Raw genomic sequence first — 20053 nt, 5'->3', positions numbered from 1 at the left:
TCCCAACACTTTGGGAGGCCGAGGCAGGCGGATCACCTGAGGTCGGGAGTTTGAGACCAGCCTGACCAACATGGAGAAACCCCGTCTCTACTAAGAATACAAAATTAGCTGGGCATGGTGGTGCATGCCTACAATCCCAGCTACTCGGGAGGCTGAGGCAGGAGAATTGCTTTGCTTGAACCCGGAAGGCAGAGGTTGCGGTGAGCCAAGATTGTGCCATTGCACTCCAGCCTGGGCAACAAGAGCGAAATTCCACCTCAAAAAAAAAAAAAAAACAGTCAACTCCCAGAGCACAGAGTCATCTTATTCATCTCTGACCCCACTGTAGCCTCCAACACACAGTCTATCACAAAGGAGGCCTTGATAACTACCTGTTGAATTAAATCACTAACACAAAACACATGAGACACGTGTGTCTATCTCCCTGCAAGCACACACATTACAACTAGTTTCCTATTTCTCTCCTGAGCAAATCATATATACCTGACACTCTGTTCTAAACACCTGCACCATCACTCCACCTGAGGTCTCACACACATGCCTGCACATCCCTTCTTCTTTGATCCCTTTTCAGCCCCTTTTCCACACACACAGGTGACATGAGGTGACAGCCCCTTTTCCACACACACAGCACTGACATGCAAATAATTGCAAGATCCCAATCTACTCTATCCCAGCTTTGGCAGATAATCAGCAACAGTAGACAGACTCTCAGCCACTCCTACTGAGCTCTGTCTTCAATTATGTGTGGCCAGATCCCTGAGAGAGAGAGAGAGAATGCAAATTTCCTAGCATGGAGGTTCTCCATCAATGAGTAAGCCCAGACCCTGGGAGAGCAGGAGGGATTCCAAAGGATACACAAATCCGTATGCACAGTAAACATCTGAAGGCAGATTGAAACATCTTGCATATAAAGCTAAAACCATTTTTCTAATGTATATTTTATTAACCACAATGGCAAATATAACATCAAAGTCATCTAAAGGCTTTTCCAAATTCACAGTAGCTTTGAGTCATTTATACTCACACTAAACAGATATAAAAATAATAACTACTTTGGAAGGGGTACTGTGAATTACTGAATTTTAAAAATGTCCTCAGTGGGCCAGGCGCGGTGGCTCACGCCTGTAATCCCAGCACTTTGAGAGGCGAACGCGAGCAGATCACCTGAGGTTGGGAGTTCGAGACCAGCCTGACCAACATGGTGAAAACCCATCTCTACTAAAAATACAAAAATTAGTTGGGCATAGTGGCAGGTGCCTGTAATCCCAGCTACTGGGGAGGCTGAGGCAGGATAATCGCCTCTGGGGAGGCAGAGATTGCAGTGAGCTGAGCTCGTGCTATTGCACTCCAGCCTGGGCACAGAGTGAGAGTCCATCTCAAAAACAAACAAACAAACAAACAAACAAACAAACAAAAAAGTCCTCAGTCTCAGAAAGAGTTGGGAACCACTCACAACAGATGATAAAGTGATTATAACTCCAAGGAGGCCTGGGGATTCTGACCCCTAGAGTTGTCTCAGAGATCAGGAGCCAGGCCTGCTCCCCTTAAAATCTTCCTTCCTCACCCCAGTACCCAACCGTGGGAGCCCATGTCTTTCCTCCTTGACTGGAAGAGAAAGTACTTGAAGTATAATGAGCACAGGATATTATAAAAGCTACCCAGGAAATAAGGAACAAATTGAAGAAGAAACGAGCTTGCAGAGTGGGGAGAGAAAAGAAGGGAATCAGTAGGGTTGCTGCTGTGCCTGTCATCTCCAGATGCAATCAGTGCCTACAACCCCCGTGCCCACCCACAACATATATCTGAAAATATATACATACATGTTTTCATATGTATGTACAGCTTTGCCCCAAGCCTTTATTCTCTCAATTACTTATTAACATCTCTCCATTTATTCTACAAATCTTTATCAAACACCCACTATGTGTCTGGTACCAGATTAGGTGCTGGAAATACAGAAATGAATAAAGACACAACACTCCCCCTTTACCACAAAGCACTGCTCTCTCAACGGATACCACACACACACATCACACACACACCACATACACACAGGCAACCCTGCCCCTACCAGCTGGCAGCCACCTTATATCTCACTTTCCCTTTTTTTTTTTTTGAGACGGAGTCTCATTCTGTCACCCAGGCTAGAGTGCAGTGGTGTCATCTCAGCTCACTGCAACCTCCACCTCCCAGGTTCAAGCAATTCTCCTGCCTCAGCTTCCCAAGTAGTGGGGATTACAAGCACCCGCCACCATGCCTGGTTGATTTTTGTATTTTTAGTAGAGACGGGGTTTCACCATGTTGGCCAGGCTGGTCTCGAACTCCTGACCTCAAGTAGTCTGCCCACTTCAGTCTCCAAAGTGCTGGGATTACAGGTGTGAGCCACCGCACCTGGCTCACGTTCCCTTTTCTTACATGAGTCTCTCACACACACACACACACACAATGGGTCAGATACACATATTCAACCATCTCTCACAGCTTCACCACAGCTGACACAAACATTCATCTGATACCAAGCCATATTATACACACATCCATCCCTCTCCTACAGTTACTCAAACACATCTTAGACACACAACCACACACCCATATTCAGAAGCATGCACTTGTTTGCCTCACTGGAAGCCTCTGGCCAATGAATCCTCTCAAGGAATGGATACAAAGGCTCTGGTTGACCAAGGTGCCTCTGGCTGCATTTTTCATACACCCAAGCCCAATTCAGCCACAGTGAGGCCAGGGACCAGTTACCCTAACCTCCTGCAGCTCAAGCTTTCCCTCCATCAAATTAGAGGATGGTTCATCCTGTTTACTTAGGTGGGCTTTGGGGGAAGGGTAGAGGTACCAGAGGATCAAATTAAGGTTCTGGAAAGAAAGAGTCCTCATACATTCCAGCTGTCTTACTGAGGCCTCACATTAAAACACAGGCACATGAGCAGACACCCTCACACTTGGGAACTACTCACTCTACTAGGCACTAGGCTCCTATCTGCAAACACTGCTATTCAAACAGACCCATTCACACGTCAAATACACACTGCCAGACTCGCGGGCCTCTACATGCAGGCAAACACACACCAACACAGAATTTCACAGTTTAGGAAACACCTGAACTCCTTGGAGAAAGGGTGAGAAGGTGTCAGCTTAACTTAATACACAGTTCCTCATGACGTATCCCACAACCTTGTACCGATAACCCCAAGAAAACAATCCCCAGAACTTTCGAATGTATTCATCGACCACAACTACAGATACGCAGGAAAACGACACTCCCAAGTGCAGGCTTCCCACACCCAGGGCCACACCTGCAGGCTTGGGCCCCTCCCATGGCTGCCCATAGGCACACAGCCACAGGACACTTATCCCCAAAGCAGTACCGGGCCATTTCGTTTTGCTGGCGCACACGTGCACATACACACGCTCCCTCAAAAGCCTCTGCCCCTGGGAGGACGAACACACACACACAACCGCTGAGTGGCCCACAGCTTCTAGAGGGACCAGGGGAGAGGAGGGCAGGCCTGAGGCACACACGGGCTGGAAGAACAGGGACGAGCGGCGGGGAGAGACGCGCATGCGCCGCCCCCAGACTGATGGGGGAGCCCCTTCCCACCGCCCAGCCAGACCCTTAAGAAAGAGGCTCCTCCAAGTGCCTCCTCCCCTCAGCCCCCCCCCACCCCCCCACAGCACAGCCCCGCCCCGGGCCGCTCAGCCCAGGGCCCGCCCGCACTTTTCCACTGCACGTCTTGGAAAGACTCTCGGCCTCGGGCAGCGCGGGGGCTGGCCGGACCCCTCCCTCCGCTGAGCCTCTCTCCCAAGCGCCATTCCATAGTCAGCCCCACAGCCCAGGGTCCCACCCCGCCCTGTCCAGCCCAGCAATCTCCCACCAAACCCGACGCTCTCAGGGGCTCCACGCCCCGTCTGTCATCAAGAGAAACTATTGGCCATCTCTGCCCCTCAGCCAAACTGTCCACTCCTCGTCAGGAACCTGAGAAGCCTCAGCCACCCTCTCCCTCGTTTTCCCTTTACTCTTTGAAGGCGCTCTGAGGATTCTGTGGTGAAAAAGAAACACTCCCTTCCTGGCCACAGCTTCGCAATCCCCATTCTCCCTCGCCTGCCCTGGAATCGCTATTGTGTCCTTCTCCTTACACTCAGCGTCCTCACACCTAGGCCCTCATCCCTTGGTGCTTGTCCAGGCCGCACAGGCCGCACTTCCCGCCCTTCGCTCGCGGACCTTCAAAGACTGCGACCCACTGTCGACTACGCCCCCCCTGCCCGAAGGCCCCACCACATGGCTCCGATCCCCGTCTCATAGGCCCTGTCCACACTGGCCTCTCCACACAGGCCCCACTCAGCCCCTCACGGTTTCACACGCGGCCCCGCCCCCTGTCTCATAGGCCCCGCCCACGCAGGCCCCGCTCAGCCCCTCATGATCTCACAGGAGGCCCAGTCCCCTGTCTAATAGGCCCCGCTCACACTGGCCTTCCACACAGACCCCACTCAGCCCCTCACAGCCTCCTACAAGGTCTGCCCTGTCTCCTAGGCCCTGACCACACTGGCCTTCCACACAGGCCCTACTCATAGCCCTTCACGGTCTCACACGAGGTCCTGCTCCCTTTCTCATAGGCCCCGCCCACACTGGCCTTCCACACAGGCCCCACTCAGCCCCTCACGGTCTCACATGAGGCCCCGCCCCCTGTCTCATGGACCCGGCCCACACTGGCCTTCCACACAGGCCCCACTCACCGCCCCTCATGGCCTCACACGAGGTCCTGCCCCCTGTCTCATAAGCCCTGCCCACACTGGCCTTTCCACGTCGGCCCCACCCACCGCCCCTCACGGCCTCATACGAGGTCCCGCTCTATGCACAAGCCCCACCCACTGTCCTCCAGGGGCTCCATGGTCCCCGCCCACTGCCTTTAATGGGCCCTGTCCACGCAGACCCCACCCACAAGCCTTCACCAGCGCCTCACAGCCCCTCACCCACCAAGCCCACAGGGCTTCGTGCACCCCACCCTCAGCAGCCCCTTCAGAACCTGACCACACAGGCTGCCCACAGGTCGCAGCGGGACTCACGCTGACCACGCCCACGCCGGCTACACCCGCTCGCCCCGCCCACCGCCAACCCCACGCGCCCTCGCCCGGACACGCGTCCCCGCAGTCCTGACGCGCTCGCACCCACTCACAAGCCCTCGCGCCCAGCCCCCATGCCTCAGGAGCCCCCACAGGCTCCGACCCCCACGGGGCGCCCCAGGCCCTCACCCCCGCGCCCAGGCGCCAGGCGGCCGCTCCCCGGAGCTCACCTTCGCTGCAGAATTTGCCGCCGAATCCCGTGTGGCTGCAGTCGCAGCCCACCTCGCCGGGGGCCAGCACAGTGCAGAGGCCGCCGTTGGCGCAGGGGTTGCGCGCGGGCGCGCACAGCGGGTCGGCGGTGGCGCCGCGCAGGCCCTGGCTGCCCAGCAGCGCAGGGGGCCTCTCGCCCAGTTTCAGGTTGGCCAAGAGGCCGCGGAAGGGCGGCTCGTACTTGACGGTGCTCAGCGTGAGCGCCGAAAGGCGCACGTCGGGCGGGATGCCGCCCACGAACAGGTCGCTGGCCACCTGCATCTCGCGCCGCTTGGAGCGCACCTCTGCGGCGCGGGCCTCGCCGTCCACCGCCAGCGCCGTGCGGCGCGCGTCGCGGGTCAGCAGCACCATGTGCCAGCGGTCGTCGGCCACCGGCGTGTCCAGCTGCAGCGTGGCCGGCTCGGCGCACGAAAGCGTGAAGCGCAGCCGCAGGCGGCCGTCCACCAGCAGCAGCTCCAGGAAGTCGCAGTCGCCGCCGTCATCCAGGTAGAGCAGCAGCGCGCGCGTGGCGTTAGTACGCAGGCTGAAGCTAAGCTCGCCGCTGCTCGCCGCGCCCGCCCAGCGCGCGTAGCGAGCCCACTGCCCGGGTCCGCCGCCGAACTCCAGGCCGTCCGCGCGCGCCGCCAGCGCCAGCAGCAGCAGCAGCAGCACCAGCGGCGACGGCGGTGGCAGCCGCCACCGGCTCCCGGGCGCCATGCCTCCGGCGGCCCCGGCCCCGCCCGGCCCCCGGCCCCCGCTCATGCTTCAGAGCCGCGGGCGCATGGGGCGGGAGGGGGCCGGGAGCTCCCCGCGCCGAGCGGGGCTCTCTTGCCGGCTCACAGTGCCATGGGCCCGGCCGCGGGGCGAGGTGCGCAGAGGGCCAGGCGCCGGCTTCCCTCGGGTGGCGGCGGCGGCGCCCCTCCCCCGCCGCGGGCTCGGACGGAAGAGCGGGGAGGGATGCCTGCGGGAGAACAGAGAGGAAAGGGTTAATGAGGGGCTCCAACGAGAGGGGCTGTCGGTGCCGGGCTCCCCACTCGTATCAGCAGGCACCAGACTGTTTCCCTACATAACTTAGAGAGGCCCTGACCTGCAGAGGGTTCCGAGGCAAGAGACACGGATTCCGGGGGCCAGCACTTGGGAGAGATGGCACGCACTAGGGGCAGCATTGGTTTGAGATGTGGTCAGGGAGAGTTGACACATTCCAGCCCTGTAAGAGCCCAACCCATCTGCCCGCGCCCTCACCCTCTCAAAGGACCCGGGTGTCAGGACCAAGGCCAGCTCCTCGAGTGAGGCTAGTCACTCTCCTCAGCCTGGTGACCCCAGTCCCTTCTCTGAACCGCCCAACCTCTTTGCCTGGCTCCTACCTCCAGCCACTGTTCCTCTCATCAGCCCTTGATATTGGATGATGAAGTTGCTAAATAATTCATTGGGATTAATTAAATGCCAATTCGTCAATGGTATCACAGGGTAACCAGACTGGGAAGGGGCAAGGGAGAGAAGCCAGCCAGGACCCAGATATCCAGGCCCCAAGCCCTCTCTATCCTAGCAGGGACACTGGCATCCAATTCTGTGTCTCCAGTTCCCCCAAAACCACGCTCGCCCCTTCCCATGCCCCAGCCTCTCTGCTTATCAACCCAGGTCCTTTCTGAAGCTAAATGTCTGTCATCCTCAACTTCCAGTTCTCGGTGCTCAGCCTCAGGACTGGCCCCACTACCTGGGCTCTCTTCACCCTTCAGTTCCCTCTGCCCACCCCCCACCCAAGATTGGGGGAGCCACCAGGAGGCAGGCAGGCTTATTTGCATAAAATTGCCTTTCTGAAATGATTACCCTTGTAACGGGCTGTCAGAGAGCAATTTATACCCCACGCCGGGGAGGGGAATTTGCATCTCGTTAAACTCCAAGTCGTAATTATTTATATCCAACAACCCTCCTGAATATTGCATTGATTTTATTTTGGGGAGGGAGGGAGGGAAGGAGGTGGGGAGAAGCCTGGGAGAGAAGCAGGGAGGGGCTAGAGTTTAGGAAAAGACAGGGAAAGACTGAAGCAAGAGGGGAGAGAAAGAGAAAGGAGAGGAAGTGCCTGAAAAGTGACAGAGATGGAAGAGTAATGGAGGAGAAAGGTGGCCTAGTGGGGAGAAATGAAAGACAGAGAAAATTAAATTCCAAATCCAAACAGCATTTGTCAGTGCCCTGGGTGCTGGGCATTTTTACAAATGTCATTTTACATAATCACTCTGGAAGTCCCATTATTCTCATTAACCCCTGGGGAAACCCAGGTAAAGAGATCTGGGGACTTGCCCAAGGTCACACGGCCAGTCAGCAGGAAACTGAGACTCAGATTCAAGTCTGCTTGACTCCAGCATCCCCAGGAAATAGAAAAAGCACAGGACAGCCACAGGTGTAACTCAGTGAGGTGAGAACCAGAAGATAAGGAGAGGGCTGACTTCGGGTGGGGAAGGCTGCGGAGGTGCAGTGAGGAGCCAAAGAGCTATGTGGATGGAAACGAGGGACCCCCTAAAAAGCCATAGTGAGGGGGCGTCTGGAGAGTGACCCTTGTGCAGAGGAAGATGGGACAGAAAAGGCCTCAGAAGGTAGTCGGGAGCGTTGGGGGAGCCATCTCCAAGAGGCCCGTAAAGCTCAGCCCTTGGGTCCTGCCATCCAACTCCTGACTGCTGCCCTCCCAGTCCTACAAGGCTCCAATGTCCTGCCCCAGCACCCCTCCAAGGACTGCCTCTGTCTGGGCAGTGGGGAAGAGATCCAAGCAAGCAGCCCCCACTCCTGTCAGGTTATATATAGCTTTGCCACTGCCTCTCCTCATTGGGTAATGGAGATAATTAACATGTGCGGGCTAATTAGCCAATCAAATTAAATGCAGCACCTGCTCCCAGCCTGATTGACGCCGTCACCTCCCCCCCCCCCCCCCACACACACACATGCATCCCCAGCCCAGGGCAGGGAAGGGGGCTCCTCAGGCTCCTCAGGGAAAGGTCTAAGCTTTTCCTCTTTTCCAGAAGGGGTAGCCAAAGACCCTCAGCAAAGGGACAGCCCTGTGGCCAGAAGAGTGACCAGCATGCCTCCCTCCCTCCCTGCTAGGGTCTCCATCTCAGTCTGGCCTGGCCTAGCCTCTGTCTGCTGCTCTCCCAGCACCCACCCCCACCTCCGGACACTATTTTGGGGAGGGAATTAATTAGCTATCGATTTCCACTGGCGGAGGGAATAGGATTTCGTGCTGCTGTCCACTCACCCCCAAGCTCAGAATAGGAGGGATTCTTTCATCTGCCCCACCCCCAGCCCAGACCCCCTGCCATGGTCACATCCACCACCCTTTAGGGAGATGGCAGGCAGGTTCTGTGGGAAAGGCTAGGGGCAGGAAGTTGGGGGAGGACAGATAGAGTGAAAGATGGTGGGGAAGCTGCCAGAGGCTGGAAGGCAGATGCCTGGGTCCTGAGAGCCAAAGGGAATGTTATCTGGGTGGAGGGTCAGGGAGGCAAAGCGGGTGAGAGTCCAGGAGGCAGAGGTTCTACTGGTCCGTGTGGAGGGAGAGTGGGAGGGGTGCCGTGCAGGCAGGCTTCTGTGAGCTGGTTCAGGGACAGAGGCTGGCCTTATGCGGTGCCTCCAGGGAGGGTCAGAAGCAAGGTCTGGGCCTGCGGCCCCTCAAGGCTCATTACTCATTCTCCCTGCAGCCCACAGCTCTGCAGCAGAGGCCAGCCAGGCTGCCAGGGGCACAGGGGCCGCGGGGCTGACCAGGAGGAAGCCCCAGCACTCCCTGAGTCCTCTCTCCCCAGGGATCCACAGGCCCTTGGGGTGGCTTCACGCTTGCCAGGCAGAGATGGCCCCAGGAGGAGTGAGCCAGCGGACACCTGGGTCCTTTCCATTCCCACGCTTAGTGTCCAGGAAACGTGCTGCTCTTCCCCTCGCCTTTCCCCTCCCTGCGCCTCTCCCACCCCAGGCCCAGGCTGCAGCCGACCCAGCCTCCAACCCACCCTTCTCCTAGAACACAGGGGGCTCCTGCTACCCTGGGATGCTCCATCCTTCCTCAGCTCCTGGAACTCAGCAGCTACCCTTTCTCCAGAGGTCTCCCCACAGCCCAGGGCCATTGCCTCACATGGCCATATCAAGTAAACGGTGTCCCCTGGAGTTGTACAAGGCAACAGCTCCTCCCCAGGTTTATGCAATGCAGAGGAAGCCCCCCTGCACCCACAGCGTCCAAGTACTGCCCCCCCCCCCAGGGCCCACTTTTCTTCTTCCATTGCCCACCGCCAGTGCAGGGACACTGCAGGGTGGCCCTGGGGTACCTGCCTGCTTACTGACGTCAGTGCAGTGCACACTGCCACCCAACCCACTGCTGGCCCGGAGCCACCACACCTCTGAGGAGCTGACCACCTGAGTATTCCTGGGGTTCTGCATCCAGTCAGCTCCCTAGTGCCTCCCAGCCTGCCCCCGCCCACAGATAGACTCAGCAGCCTTGGGCCAGTGGTGCCCAAGGTGGAGTGGATGGGGCAGGGAGTGGCTAGGCTGCCCTCAGAACTGCTGCTGCCTCTCCCCAACATTACCCTCTCCTGATAACTCAACATTACCCTCTCCCGATAACTCAACATTACCCTCTCCCGTAACTCAACATTACCATCTCCCGGTAACTCTTCCTGGGTCCTCCTAGGCCAGGGCCTCCTCCTCATCTTCCCATGGCCAGGTCAGTGCCACTGAAGCCTCTGGGCTGCAAACTTTGGGCTCTGTCTGCATCAGATACCAGGCTGGACCCCATGTGCACTGTCTTATTCAATCCTTCAGCTTCTAGGAGGTCATTTTGTCACTCTGGCTTACAGACCAGGAAGCTGAGCTTAGAACGATGAATTCACTTGCCTGAGGCCACAGTGCAGGTAAAGGGTGTGAGGGCTCCAAGGCATTTCTTTTACCACTGTGTCTGGGGTCAGAGCCCACCCTCCTCTGATGTGGCCTTCACAGGGGACACGGCTCTCTCAGGTGCCCCACTCTAAAGCCCACTCTTGGGCCTGGGAGACAGAGACCTCAGAGCTCATGGGGTTCATCTTCTCCTTTTTTCCTGATGTGGAAACTGAGTCCCAGGGAGGGGCAGTGAGCTGGCCTGGGATCACACAGAAAAGCAAGACTAGAACCAAGGTCGCTGGCCTTCCATTCCAGACACCTCCCATTGCACTTGCTGACCTAGACCTGGGCCCTCCTGCCTGACCAAAGGCCTCAGCCCCACGCCACCGGGGCAAGTACGCATATGGTGATCCATGCCCACACAAGCAGAGCCCCTGGCCAAGGGCTCTCTCCCCACATCCACACAGCCCCCTCTCTGTCAATGCCCACACACACAAACACACGCCCATACACACACCTCCAGCCATGGGGATGCCGGCCTCCCTCTGGCTCTCCTCTCCTCACGCCAGCATCCTCTCCTGCCAGCTGGGAGTGAGACAGCAGGGGCCTCCTCCAGGCGCCAGGGAGGAAGAGCTGGGTTTACACACATTCTGGTGGCCCCAGAAGGCAGCCTGTGGACAGGTGGGAGAAGTGCGTGCTACGGGGGGAGATTCTGGCTCAGGCTAAAGAGAAACTTGCTGGCTGGCAATCTAAAGCATCCAACAATGGAGTAGGCTGCCTCGGGGGGCGGTGAGTTCCCGTCTGTGGAGGTGTTTGAGGTGAGACCGGATGACTGCTGCTCAGAGAGGCTCCGCGTGGGGGAGGCTCTTGAATCATATGGAAGAGGACAGCAGACTGCTTGACCCCTGAGGTTCTTTTCAGGTGCAGAGTGTTTTCCGGAGGGTCCCCTCTCCCCCATGAAACTCCAGGCAGGATTGGCAGACAGCGAACAACAGTTCCTACCTCCCCTTCCTTCCGGCCGAGATGATCTGGCAGAAAAAAAGGGAAGACCCCAAGCCTGTCCACACCCAGCCATAACCTCAGCAGCAGCAAAAACAAGACAGCACAGTGGTTAGAGGCACTGGCTCCAAAGCCTGGGTTCAAATGCCAGCTCTACCCCTACCCAGCTGTGTGATCTTTGGTAAGTTACTCAGCCTCTCTGTGCTTCACTTTCTTTATGTATAAAATAGAGATAGTAATAGTGTTGTCAAAATTAGAATTAACATACATAAAGCACCTAGTACAGTGCCTGGCATAGACTAACGTGTGAAAAAAAAGTGTGTCATATTAATGATTATTTTTAAAACTTCTCATCTCGGCCTTTTACAGTTTGCAGTACTGAGTGCCTAGTGTTTCCTTTGATCCTCACCAGGGCTTGGTGAGAAAAGTAAGCAAGACAAGTATTATCACTGCTCCTTTTACAGATAAGGAAATAGACACTCAAAGGGGAGAAGGGACCCACCCAAGGTCCCACAAATAGTAAATGGCGGAGCTGGGATTCAGATTTGGTTCTGTCTAATCCCTATCCCTCGTGTCCTCCTCAACTCTGCTGGTCAGTTGTCCTGACTCAGAGGGCAGGAGAAGGAACAAACAGGTCTAAAGATAAGTCAGAGTCCCATGCCAGGGTGGGCTGGGCATGAGTGAGCATGTCCACGGGTCTCCAAGCAGCTCTCTGTGTCATGGAGAGAAGCAGGGAGCGGGCTGGGCCCAGGAGCTGGTAGCTCAGGGTGCACAGGACAAGGCTGTTGCCACCTCGTGGAGCTGGGGAAACAGGTGGGCTGGGGACGGAGATGCAATGGAATGACTCGGTGCAGTGGGGGCCGGAGGACAGGTGCATGGGAGCATGGAGGTAGGTGGTGGGAGGGATAAGCACCAAGCGTACCTATGCTGTGCACAGCTGCGGCACAGCAGCCTGGGTGGGTGCACCCCAGTGATGCAGAGGGGACAGATGGCTTCCAGGGGCGGCCTTGTGAGTAAGCACAAGGTGCCTGGGAATGTTCCTAAAGGTATCTATGACAGGTGTGTGTGTGCGTGCGTGTGTGTGTGCTCATGTGTGTGTGCAGGGAAGGTTATGATAATGACAATAAAAATAGCTACCATTTATGGGGACCTTCTATGTGCCTGACAAAAACATCAAAGTAAGGTTTACAGAGTGCTTCGCACAGGGCCAGGCACACAGTAGGTTCACAATAAATATGCTTGTTACTACTGTCATTGCCATCATTGTCCTCTCAGTGAGTCCTTGTAATATCCCATTAGGTAGGGATGAGGATCCCATTTCACAGGTGAGGAAACTGAGGCTCACTGAGGAGCACAGTGGAGTCCCAGCCTCACCCTCACCCCACCATGCCAAACAGCGGTGGTGGCAGTGGGGAAGCAGCTTCGTAAATGCTAACAAAGTGCCACGCACACCTCTGAAGGTGTGCACCAGACTGTTTGTTGAATGAGTCTCCGAGAGCCCACAGGCCCGTCAGTGTGGAAGGGGCAGGGGTGGGGGAGCTGCACCAACAGATGGAGCAGCAGGGTGGGTGGCGGGTGAGGACACACAATCAGGGCATCCCCGTGGGATCTGGACTTGGGAGCTGCGAATGAAAGGACAGTGTCTCCAGTGCACAGGCAGGTGTAGGGGCCCCTGTGCCTGAGGACTGATGCGGGGGGTGGGGCCACTTAGAAATGGGAAGGCTCCCAGGGAAGCCAGGTATAGCTGGGGGCTGGACTCCACCAGGAAGGGTCGTGGTTGTGACCAGGAAGGGTAGGAGGCCCTGGGCCGAAGGTACAAAGATAAGCAAATGAGAGAGAAAGTAGAAGAGAAGTTTAGGGGGTGAGCCACAGCATAAAGTGTATTAGCAAGTGTGTACTGGTGTGCACACACACGTGCACACACACAAAGGCCTGGGGCAAAGTGCTCAGCACCCAGACAGACATGCACATGGTACTTCAGGATGAGCTTGCTGGGGTCAGGGACTGGTGTGTCTAGGAGGGTGTGCACATGTGCTGTGAAGACCTTGGAGGGATGGGGTGTCTAGAAGGAGAGGGTGTGTTGCAGGGACTGAAGGTGTATGAGGAAGAAGCACAGGTGTGCCTGCAATGGCTGTGAGCCTGCGGAGGTGATTGGTTGGATGGGGGCTGTGTGCATCCAAGGGTGAGGGCTGGCAGTGCTGCGCTTGGGGCTCTGGGGGCACATAGTGACCGTGTGTGTGTTGTGTACATGACAGCAAGGCACCTGGGGGAGGTCTCAAGGAGGCAGGCACGAGGTGGCAGCCTCTCTGGGTGGGGAATGTGGGCGGTATGCTGCCAAGAGGTGTATTGTGTATGCAGGTGTGTGTGCCTGTGTAGGTGTGTGTCTGGGTGGGTGCCACCGAGCATGTGTATCATTGGCAGAGTGTCTGTGTCACTGGCAAGGGCAGGCGGGAGGGAGCAGCTGGACCTGGGTAGTGACTGAGCCTGGAAGGAAAGAGGGGTCCCCACCAGCCACTCAATCACCCAGTCCCTCCTCTCAGAACTCCACTGTCATATGGATTCAACCCAGGCCAAGACGCCAGGAGAGGCCCAGGCTCCTGGAAAGAACTGCCCAGCAGCCGTGGCCGGTTGATCCATCCCGCCTACCCCTGTGGATCTGAGGACAGGATGGGTCTGAGAACACTTCCTCTAGCATGAATGGAGAGCCCCCAGCACACCCTTCTCCCCTGCCTCCCAAAAGATCCAGCCACACCTCAGATGCTAGCATCCCTGGAGCCATCCCTGGAAGCAAGAGGAGCTAGGGACTGAGGGGCTGAAGCACCCACAAAACAGAAGGCCTCACAGTTAGTGGACCACAGACCTCCCTCCCCTTCTCCTTCCCTCCCCCTTCTTTCTTTCTCCTTCTCTGGCAGAAGACAGAGAAAGTAAGACCCTAATGTCTACCCTCCCCCAAAAGGAACACCCAGACACTGGGAAGGTGGACAAGAGGGAAGGATAAGAATGAAAGGAAGAGGAGAGATGCCCACCCGCCAACACATACAAAAACAGGGCTATCTGGAAGCCCCCAGGGCAGCCAAGGGACTGGGGACCCAAGACCCACCCCCTAAAAATCTGTTTCATTATTCCAGGTGGACAGCCTCCTCCTTCACCTCCAGACACCAAGAAAAAGCCCCTCCCAGCCCTTGCTAGCTCAATGAGGCATCGAATGCCCTCTCCCAAGACTCAGGAGGGGGGTGAGAGTAAAGGAGACAACAGCACCCCAAAGCCAGTTGTGCCCCAAGAGCCCATCAAGGGTTCAAAGGCTCATACCCCAACCCAAAGATCCCAGGGAAGACTGCTGCTTCAGCTGGGGGAGGAGGCTGGGACATGAGAAATGGTCCCTTCCTCTTTAGGGGTGGGGGAGCAAGCCAAGGGCCCTGCAGCTTCCTCTCCCCCTGCAGCACTCTCTGACCAGAACCCTGTCACCGCCCCCAGCTCATTCCCACCCCAGCAAAGCCCCCTCCTACTGATTTCCCAGTCTCCCTCTCTCATCACCCCCAGCCCTCCCCCGCAAGCTTCCGCTCCTCTCCCTCAGACCGCATCTTCCCCAGCTCTCCACCAGCACAGACCCATCTCTGCCTGGAGCACCTCGGCACATTCCCCTCTGCCCTCTCCCAGTAACCTCTTCTCGCCTTGGCTCCCATCCCCCAGGAAAGCCTGGTACTCAGTGGGTCCTCTCAGGACGAAGCCCTTGGCCTGGCCCCTTTCCTTCCCTCTCCACTTCTCTCTCCTCTCCAGCCCCCTCTCCTCTCCTCCCACGAAGCCCAGTTTCTCGCTGGTTAGACCCTCCAGAACACAACAGCCCCTCTGGCCCGGCGCTGCTTCCAGCCTCTGGGGCTAGCACAGACTGGGGACCCCCCTTTTAGAACCCCCTCACAGTCCTCTGGATGCCCCTCCTTCTTTCCCCCACCCTCCCCCCAAAGACCCTCCCTCCCACCCCTCCCCATTCTCCCCAGCTGTCAGGGCCAGTGCCCCTTCCACAGGAGCCTCCGACCCCCAAGCCCCCAGCGGCTTTGCCTCCTCTCTGTCACCCGGCCAGCCCTCTCAGCGCGGCGCCCCCCCCCCCCCCCCCCTCCGCCCCGCCCCCCCCCCCCGATCGGCTCCCGCCCCCCGCCTGTCTCCGCCGCAGCCCCCCCGCCTTTTTACCTGGTTCTCGGGGCGCCAGAAGCTGGAGGGTGGGTAGCAGAGCCACAGGGCCGCCCCGTCTCCGTCTCGGGCGGGTGGCAGAGCAGGGGCTAGCGGTGTCTGCCGCCTCGCGCCTCTCTCACTCCCCGCCGCGTCCCCGCCCGCCCGCCCCGCCGCGGTGCCTCTCCGAGGAGGATGCTCCGCGAGTCAGGGCGGCTGCTCCCGCCGCCGCATCCCTGCAACACCGACTGACGGCAGCATCAGCACCAGTGCCCGCCCCCGAGACGCGTCCATTGGACCACACTGCGCTGACGGACGAGCAGCGCAGCCAATGCAAGGGCGCAGAAGCCGCCAGTCCGGCGGCTCCCCAGGCCCACTGCCTCCCCTGCGCGGGACCCAGGCGTCCCGGCTCCGTGGTACCCGCGCTCCTCCCAGACTCTCGAGGTTCTCGGGTGCCCAGGCCCCCAACCAGGCGGGCCCCAAACCCGGCCTCAGTGCCTTTTCAGGGAACCCAGGCACCCTCGCCCCTTGGTTCGGGGCCTTGGGTCCCGCACCCTCCCGCAACGGCCAGCGGGTCTTCGCGCAGCGCAGGGGCTGGGACTAGCCGAAGGAGAGATTGTGGACCCCGACTTGGGGCGCCGCGGGAGCAGGGCTGGTGCGGGGCCTGGGCCGCAGTGCCCTCTGCCGGCTATGCTCAGGGGCGGGCCCGGGCTTCGAGGGGACTGGAGAAGGGGGACCCGGTGGGGCCACGGCTGCTGGGGGCTTTTTCCAGCCGATAGCCTGGCCCCCTCCTCCCACCGTCCAGAGGGCCCCTGGTTTGGAGCCCCCAGCACTGAAGAGAAAGGGGCTTTGCTGGGATAAAGACGGAGGCATTGGGGAAAGGAAAGGCAGAGATGGGGGCGGGGTAGACCTAGGACTTGGGGGTTTCCCAGTCCTGCCTCATGGGAATCCCAGAGTTTGATGCCAAACTCTAAGTTCTGCCTGGAACCCTGGACTGGGGTACGAGTAGGTGTGGGGGCGGGGTTGCGGCTGCACATGCCTGGTGACTGAGGGCACCTGGCAGCAGCCCCCTTCTCTGTTCTCCTCCTCCCATCCATGAGTTTCAGAGTTAGAGTGGTGCTGGGGGTCGCAGGTCTCGCCTGTAAGGGTAAATGCATCACTGTGCATCTGTACAAGTGTCGGGGACTGGGGGACGCCCTTCACTCACTCCGCCAATAAAAGTGTACACACACTGGCACCTAGTGTGTGTACCCGGAGGCTGGTCACTGGGCTGCTGAATGAGACAGAGTGTGTGTGCGTGTGTGTGCGCGCGCACGTGCCAGACCATTCTGCCAGCTCACTCCAGGACCCTGATTTCTGTTGCAGGGTCTGTGATCTGCACAGCTGGTTGTAGTTGGCACTTCCTTAGCCAGAGGCAACATGCAAGAACACTTACATTCAACCACCAATGCATGCACATCGGGCACTCACAGCCATGCACACCTAGCTGTGAACACTGGGCATTCCCAGAAACACACAGGAACACTGCAGAAATGCCCCACCATGGTAACACACCCACAGGAAGCATATACTGCCCAAGAATACACACACTTGTGCACACAGGTACCCACACCAGGCAATTAATGCATGCCCAGAACAGGTGCACCCAGGAGACCTGCCCACAGTCATTCTGGACCCCTGCCCAGGCACTTTGAAGAGAGTGGTCAGTTACTGAGTGGCTTAACGCGGACACCAGCCCCCCAAAGGGAACCTCCTTCCCCAGCCTGTGACAGGGTAAGAGGGGGACCCAGGCTGCAAGGAGTGTTTCCTAGGAGTCGAGAAGGGTGATCCCTAAGCCAGGTCCCAGACTTAGGGCCCACTCTGACCTTGGAGAGACCCTCAGGGCATCCCCACCAAAGCCACTGAAGGAGCCAGAGAATGGAACTGCTGAGTCAGGGCCTATGAATGTGAAATCGCCTCTCTGACCCCACAGCCCACTTTCCTGCCCATCCCCCACTGTTCCTCTTCCTGCAGCCTCCTCACACTCATTCAGACACATACACACACACACACCTGTCCATCCAGGCATCAGGGCATAGATAGACAGACAGGTGCAATGGTTCACAGAGACAGACTCAGACTCTTACAGAGGAGTCTGGGCAGGGAGGGAGGTAAGTATGAGCACTTGTCTCCTGTCCCCACCCCCGGCTTTGCCCATCAAGGGCAGAAAAGGTCACTGGGCAGCTGCTGCACCTCCCTGCCCCTCCCACCTACAGGGACTTCTCTCCTCTCTGCAAGGTCCAAGGTTCAGACTGCCTAAGCATTTGGGACCTGCCACTTCAAGACACACCCCATACTCACACACCGCACACAGGCACCCACCCAATGTGGACAGTTGAGTGATATGCTGAGCACATGCCCTTCTGCCATGTGCAAAGGCTAGTGGGGACACATGGGGGAGGGGAAACAGCAGATACAGCACGCATGTCTGTGCACACACATGCACACAGACACATACAACGTGAAGCTCAGACACCAAATTCAGACACATGCAACCATGAAGACCGCTACACATCACATCCCGACAGGCAGACCTGAACACACATACGCATGCACACACATACACACACACACACACACACCAGGAAGAGGCCAGACTGGTACTCGAGGGTGGTGAGGAGAGGAGCCGACTGGGCTGCAGGGATGGAGGCAGCGCAGGAGGCAGGCAGCACAGGAGCGAGCTGCTCTTCACAACACAATCGCCGTCTGTTGTTATAGCAACTCAGCCCCCAAATCGTGAAACGGATATTACAGCCTCAAGAGGGGGAAGGGTGTAGGGGGCTGAGGACAGAAGGAGGGGCAGGGGGCACCTGATGCAGAGACAGGGATGGGGGGCCCAACACGGGGTAGGCCTGCAGGAGAGGTATGACCAGGAAAGAGAAAGGAGTGACACAAAATAAAGAATATGCCAGGGGGAGTGGGGTCTCAAAGCAGGGATGGATGTGATGTGGAGAAACCCTGGAGTGGGGGGCCGGGGCATTCATGGGGGAACTGAGGCCATGGCCAGGCCTGCAGATACTGGGCTTTGGAGTTGAAGGTGCTCAGGTCTCCACCCCCAGGACAATCCCACAGCTGCTGTGGGACACCTCCCAGTTTGGGGGACTTAGGAGGTAGCTCCCATTGTCAGGACTGCTGTCTGGAGTCTCCTGACTCTAAGGGCAGCCCGGCCCAGCTTCAGAACCTTTAGTAAACTCCCAGACCAGCCTTAGAAGTGGCCTTAGCCGGCCAGGTGCAGTGGCTCACACCTGTAATCCCAGCACTTTGGGAGGCTGAGGCAGGTGGATCATGAGGTCAGGAGTTCAAGACCAGCCTGGCCAAGATAGTGAAACCCCGTCTCTACTAAAAGTACAAAAATTAGCCAGGGATGGTGGAGGGTGCCTGTAATCCCAGCTACTCAGGAGGCTGAGGCAGGGAATTGCTTGAACCCAGGAGGCGGAGGTTGCAGTGAGCCGAGATTGCCCACTGCACTCCAGCCGGGGAGACTTCGTCTAAAAAAAAAAAAAAAAAAAAAAGAAGTGGCTTTAGCCTTCTTCAGGTAGCAGTGACCCCCAAAACCTCCATGCTGCAGGCTCAGGAGGGAAGAGCTGGGTTGGGAGAGGCCGCCACCGGAGGCTGAAAGCAGGATCGATATGCATTTCCTCTGGAAGTCACTGTCCTTCCGGCTGGCAGCAGCACCAGGCCAGGAGGCTGCAAGGCCGAGGAGTGCAGCCCCCGCCCTGAGGCACAAGCCCAGCAGGGCCCTCCTCGGACTGCCCAGGGCCCTCCCTCCCTTCCCCCACAGCCAGCAACTCTGCACTGCCCCCCTCCCTCCCACGATTCCTGCAGTGAGGGCCCTGTTACTGGAAGCGTACAAGCAGGGGCTGAAAGGCCCCCTGTCCAGCAAGGGAATTCTGGCCATGGGCTGAAGGCTTTGGGTATGCAGGACCACTGGCCCCGCAATTCTCGGGTGCCAAGCCCTACTAGTTTCAAGTTTTAGATGTCCAAGAATCTGGTCTCCTCAAGATCCTAGACCCTCCCCAAGATTCTTATATTCCAAGGTTTTCTGCTTCTAAGATTCTCTCCCCCAAGATTCCAGACACAGGAGAGTCCAGACCTCCCAAGTTTCTCCTGCTACAAAGTTCTAGCTCCCAAGATTGTCATCCTGTAGAGTATAGCATCACCCCACCCCCCGGGATTCTAGGCACTGATGGTGAAGATTAATTACACGGGCCTTTTTATTCCATCTGGAAAATACAAATATTCACAAGAGTCTGTACAACCTTAGGGACGCCAGCCCTGGCCCTGCCCTCAGCTGCATGCCACCCTCATATCCCACCCCCAGCCCCAGTCTCCTGCCCCAACACCCCCAGGCTTCCTGCTCTGGTTGAAGTCTTTTCTCCAAGGCAGGAATGAGAGTCCTTGATCCAACCACAGCTGGGAAGAGAAAAACAGGTTGTGAGGAAGACACCCCTCTCAACAACAAGGTAGTAACCCACCTGGCTTGGGGCCATTTGGATAAAGCACCCATTTCCCTGATACTCCCCACCCCCGCCCCAGCCCTCAGTGGGGAGCTCTGGTGCCTGCTGTGGGAGGACTCACCATCTATTACAAGTGGATGTCAAAAACCCCATCCTCCACCGTCTGTACCTCCTCCTCACGGATCTCTGCTGGGAGGGGGATTGCTGCAGAACACACTTCCAGGTCCCTG

The 20053-nt window shown here is 57.7% G+C and overlaps 2 protein-coding genes across 9 annotated transcripts in view; both read right to left on the bottom strand.

Moving 5' to 3' along the window:
* Positions 1-15577, bottom strand: part of NRXN2 (neurexin 2) — a 122534-nt gene extending 106957 nt beyond the window's left edge. Inside the window, exons 1-2 of the mRNA XM_026446535.2 lie at positions 15349-15577; positions 5304-6283 (exon numbers count right to left, since the gene is read on the bottom strand). Coding sequence (XP_026302320.1) covers positions 5304-6084 — 781 coding nt within the window. The 5' untranslated portion in view covers positions 6085-6283; positions 15349-15577. The remainder of the gene's footprint in view (positions 1-5303; positions 6284-15348) is intronic.
* Positions 15578-19556: 3979 nt separating this feature from the next.
* Positions 19557-20053, bottom strand: part of RASGRP2 (RAS guanyl releasing protein 2) — a 21100-nt gene continuing 20603 nt past the window's right edge. For 5 of the 8 annotated variants that reach the window (XM_023186214.1, XM_023186213.1, XM_023186218.1 and 2 more), the window contains exons 16-17: positions 19945-20012; positions 19557-19779 (exon numbers count right to left, since the gene is read on the bottom strand). In XM_023186214.1, the coding sequence (XP_023041982.1) occupies positions 19951-20012 (62 nt within the window). In that variant the 3' untranslated portion in view covers positions 19557-19779; positions 19945-19950. The remainder of the gene's footprint in view (positions 19780-19944; positions 20013-20053) is intronic. The other 3 variants (XM_023186216.1, XM_023186219.1, XM_023186215.2) reach the window with 1 other exon arrangement.

The sequence above is a fragment of the Piliocolobus tephrosceles genome, chromosome 13, assembly GCF_002776525.5.
Source record: "Piliocolobus tephrosceles isolate RC106 chromosome 13, ASM277652v3, whole genome shotgun sequence".
Taxonomy (NCBI): Eukaryota; Metazoa; Chordata; class Mammalia; order Primates; family Cercopithecidae; genus Piliocolobus; species Piliocolobus tephrosceles.
This window is presented reverse-complemented; position numbering and strand designations above follow the sequence as displayed.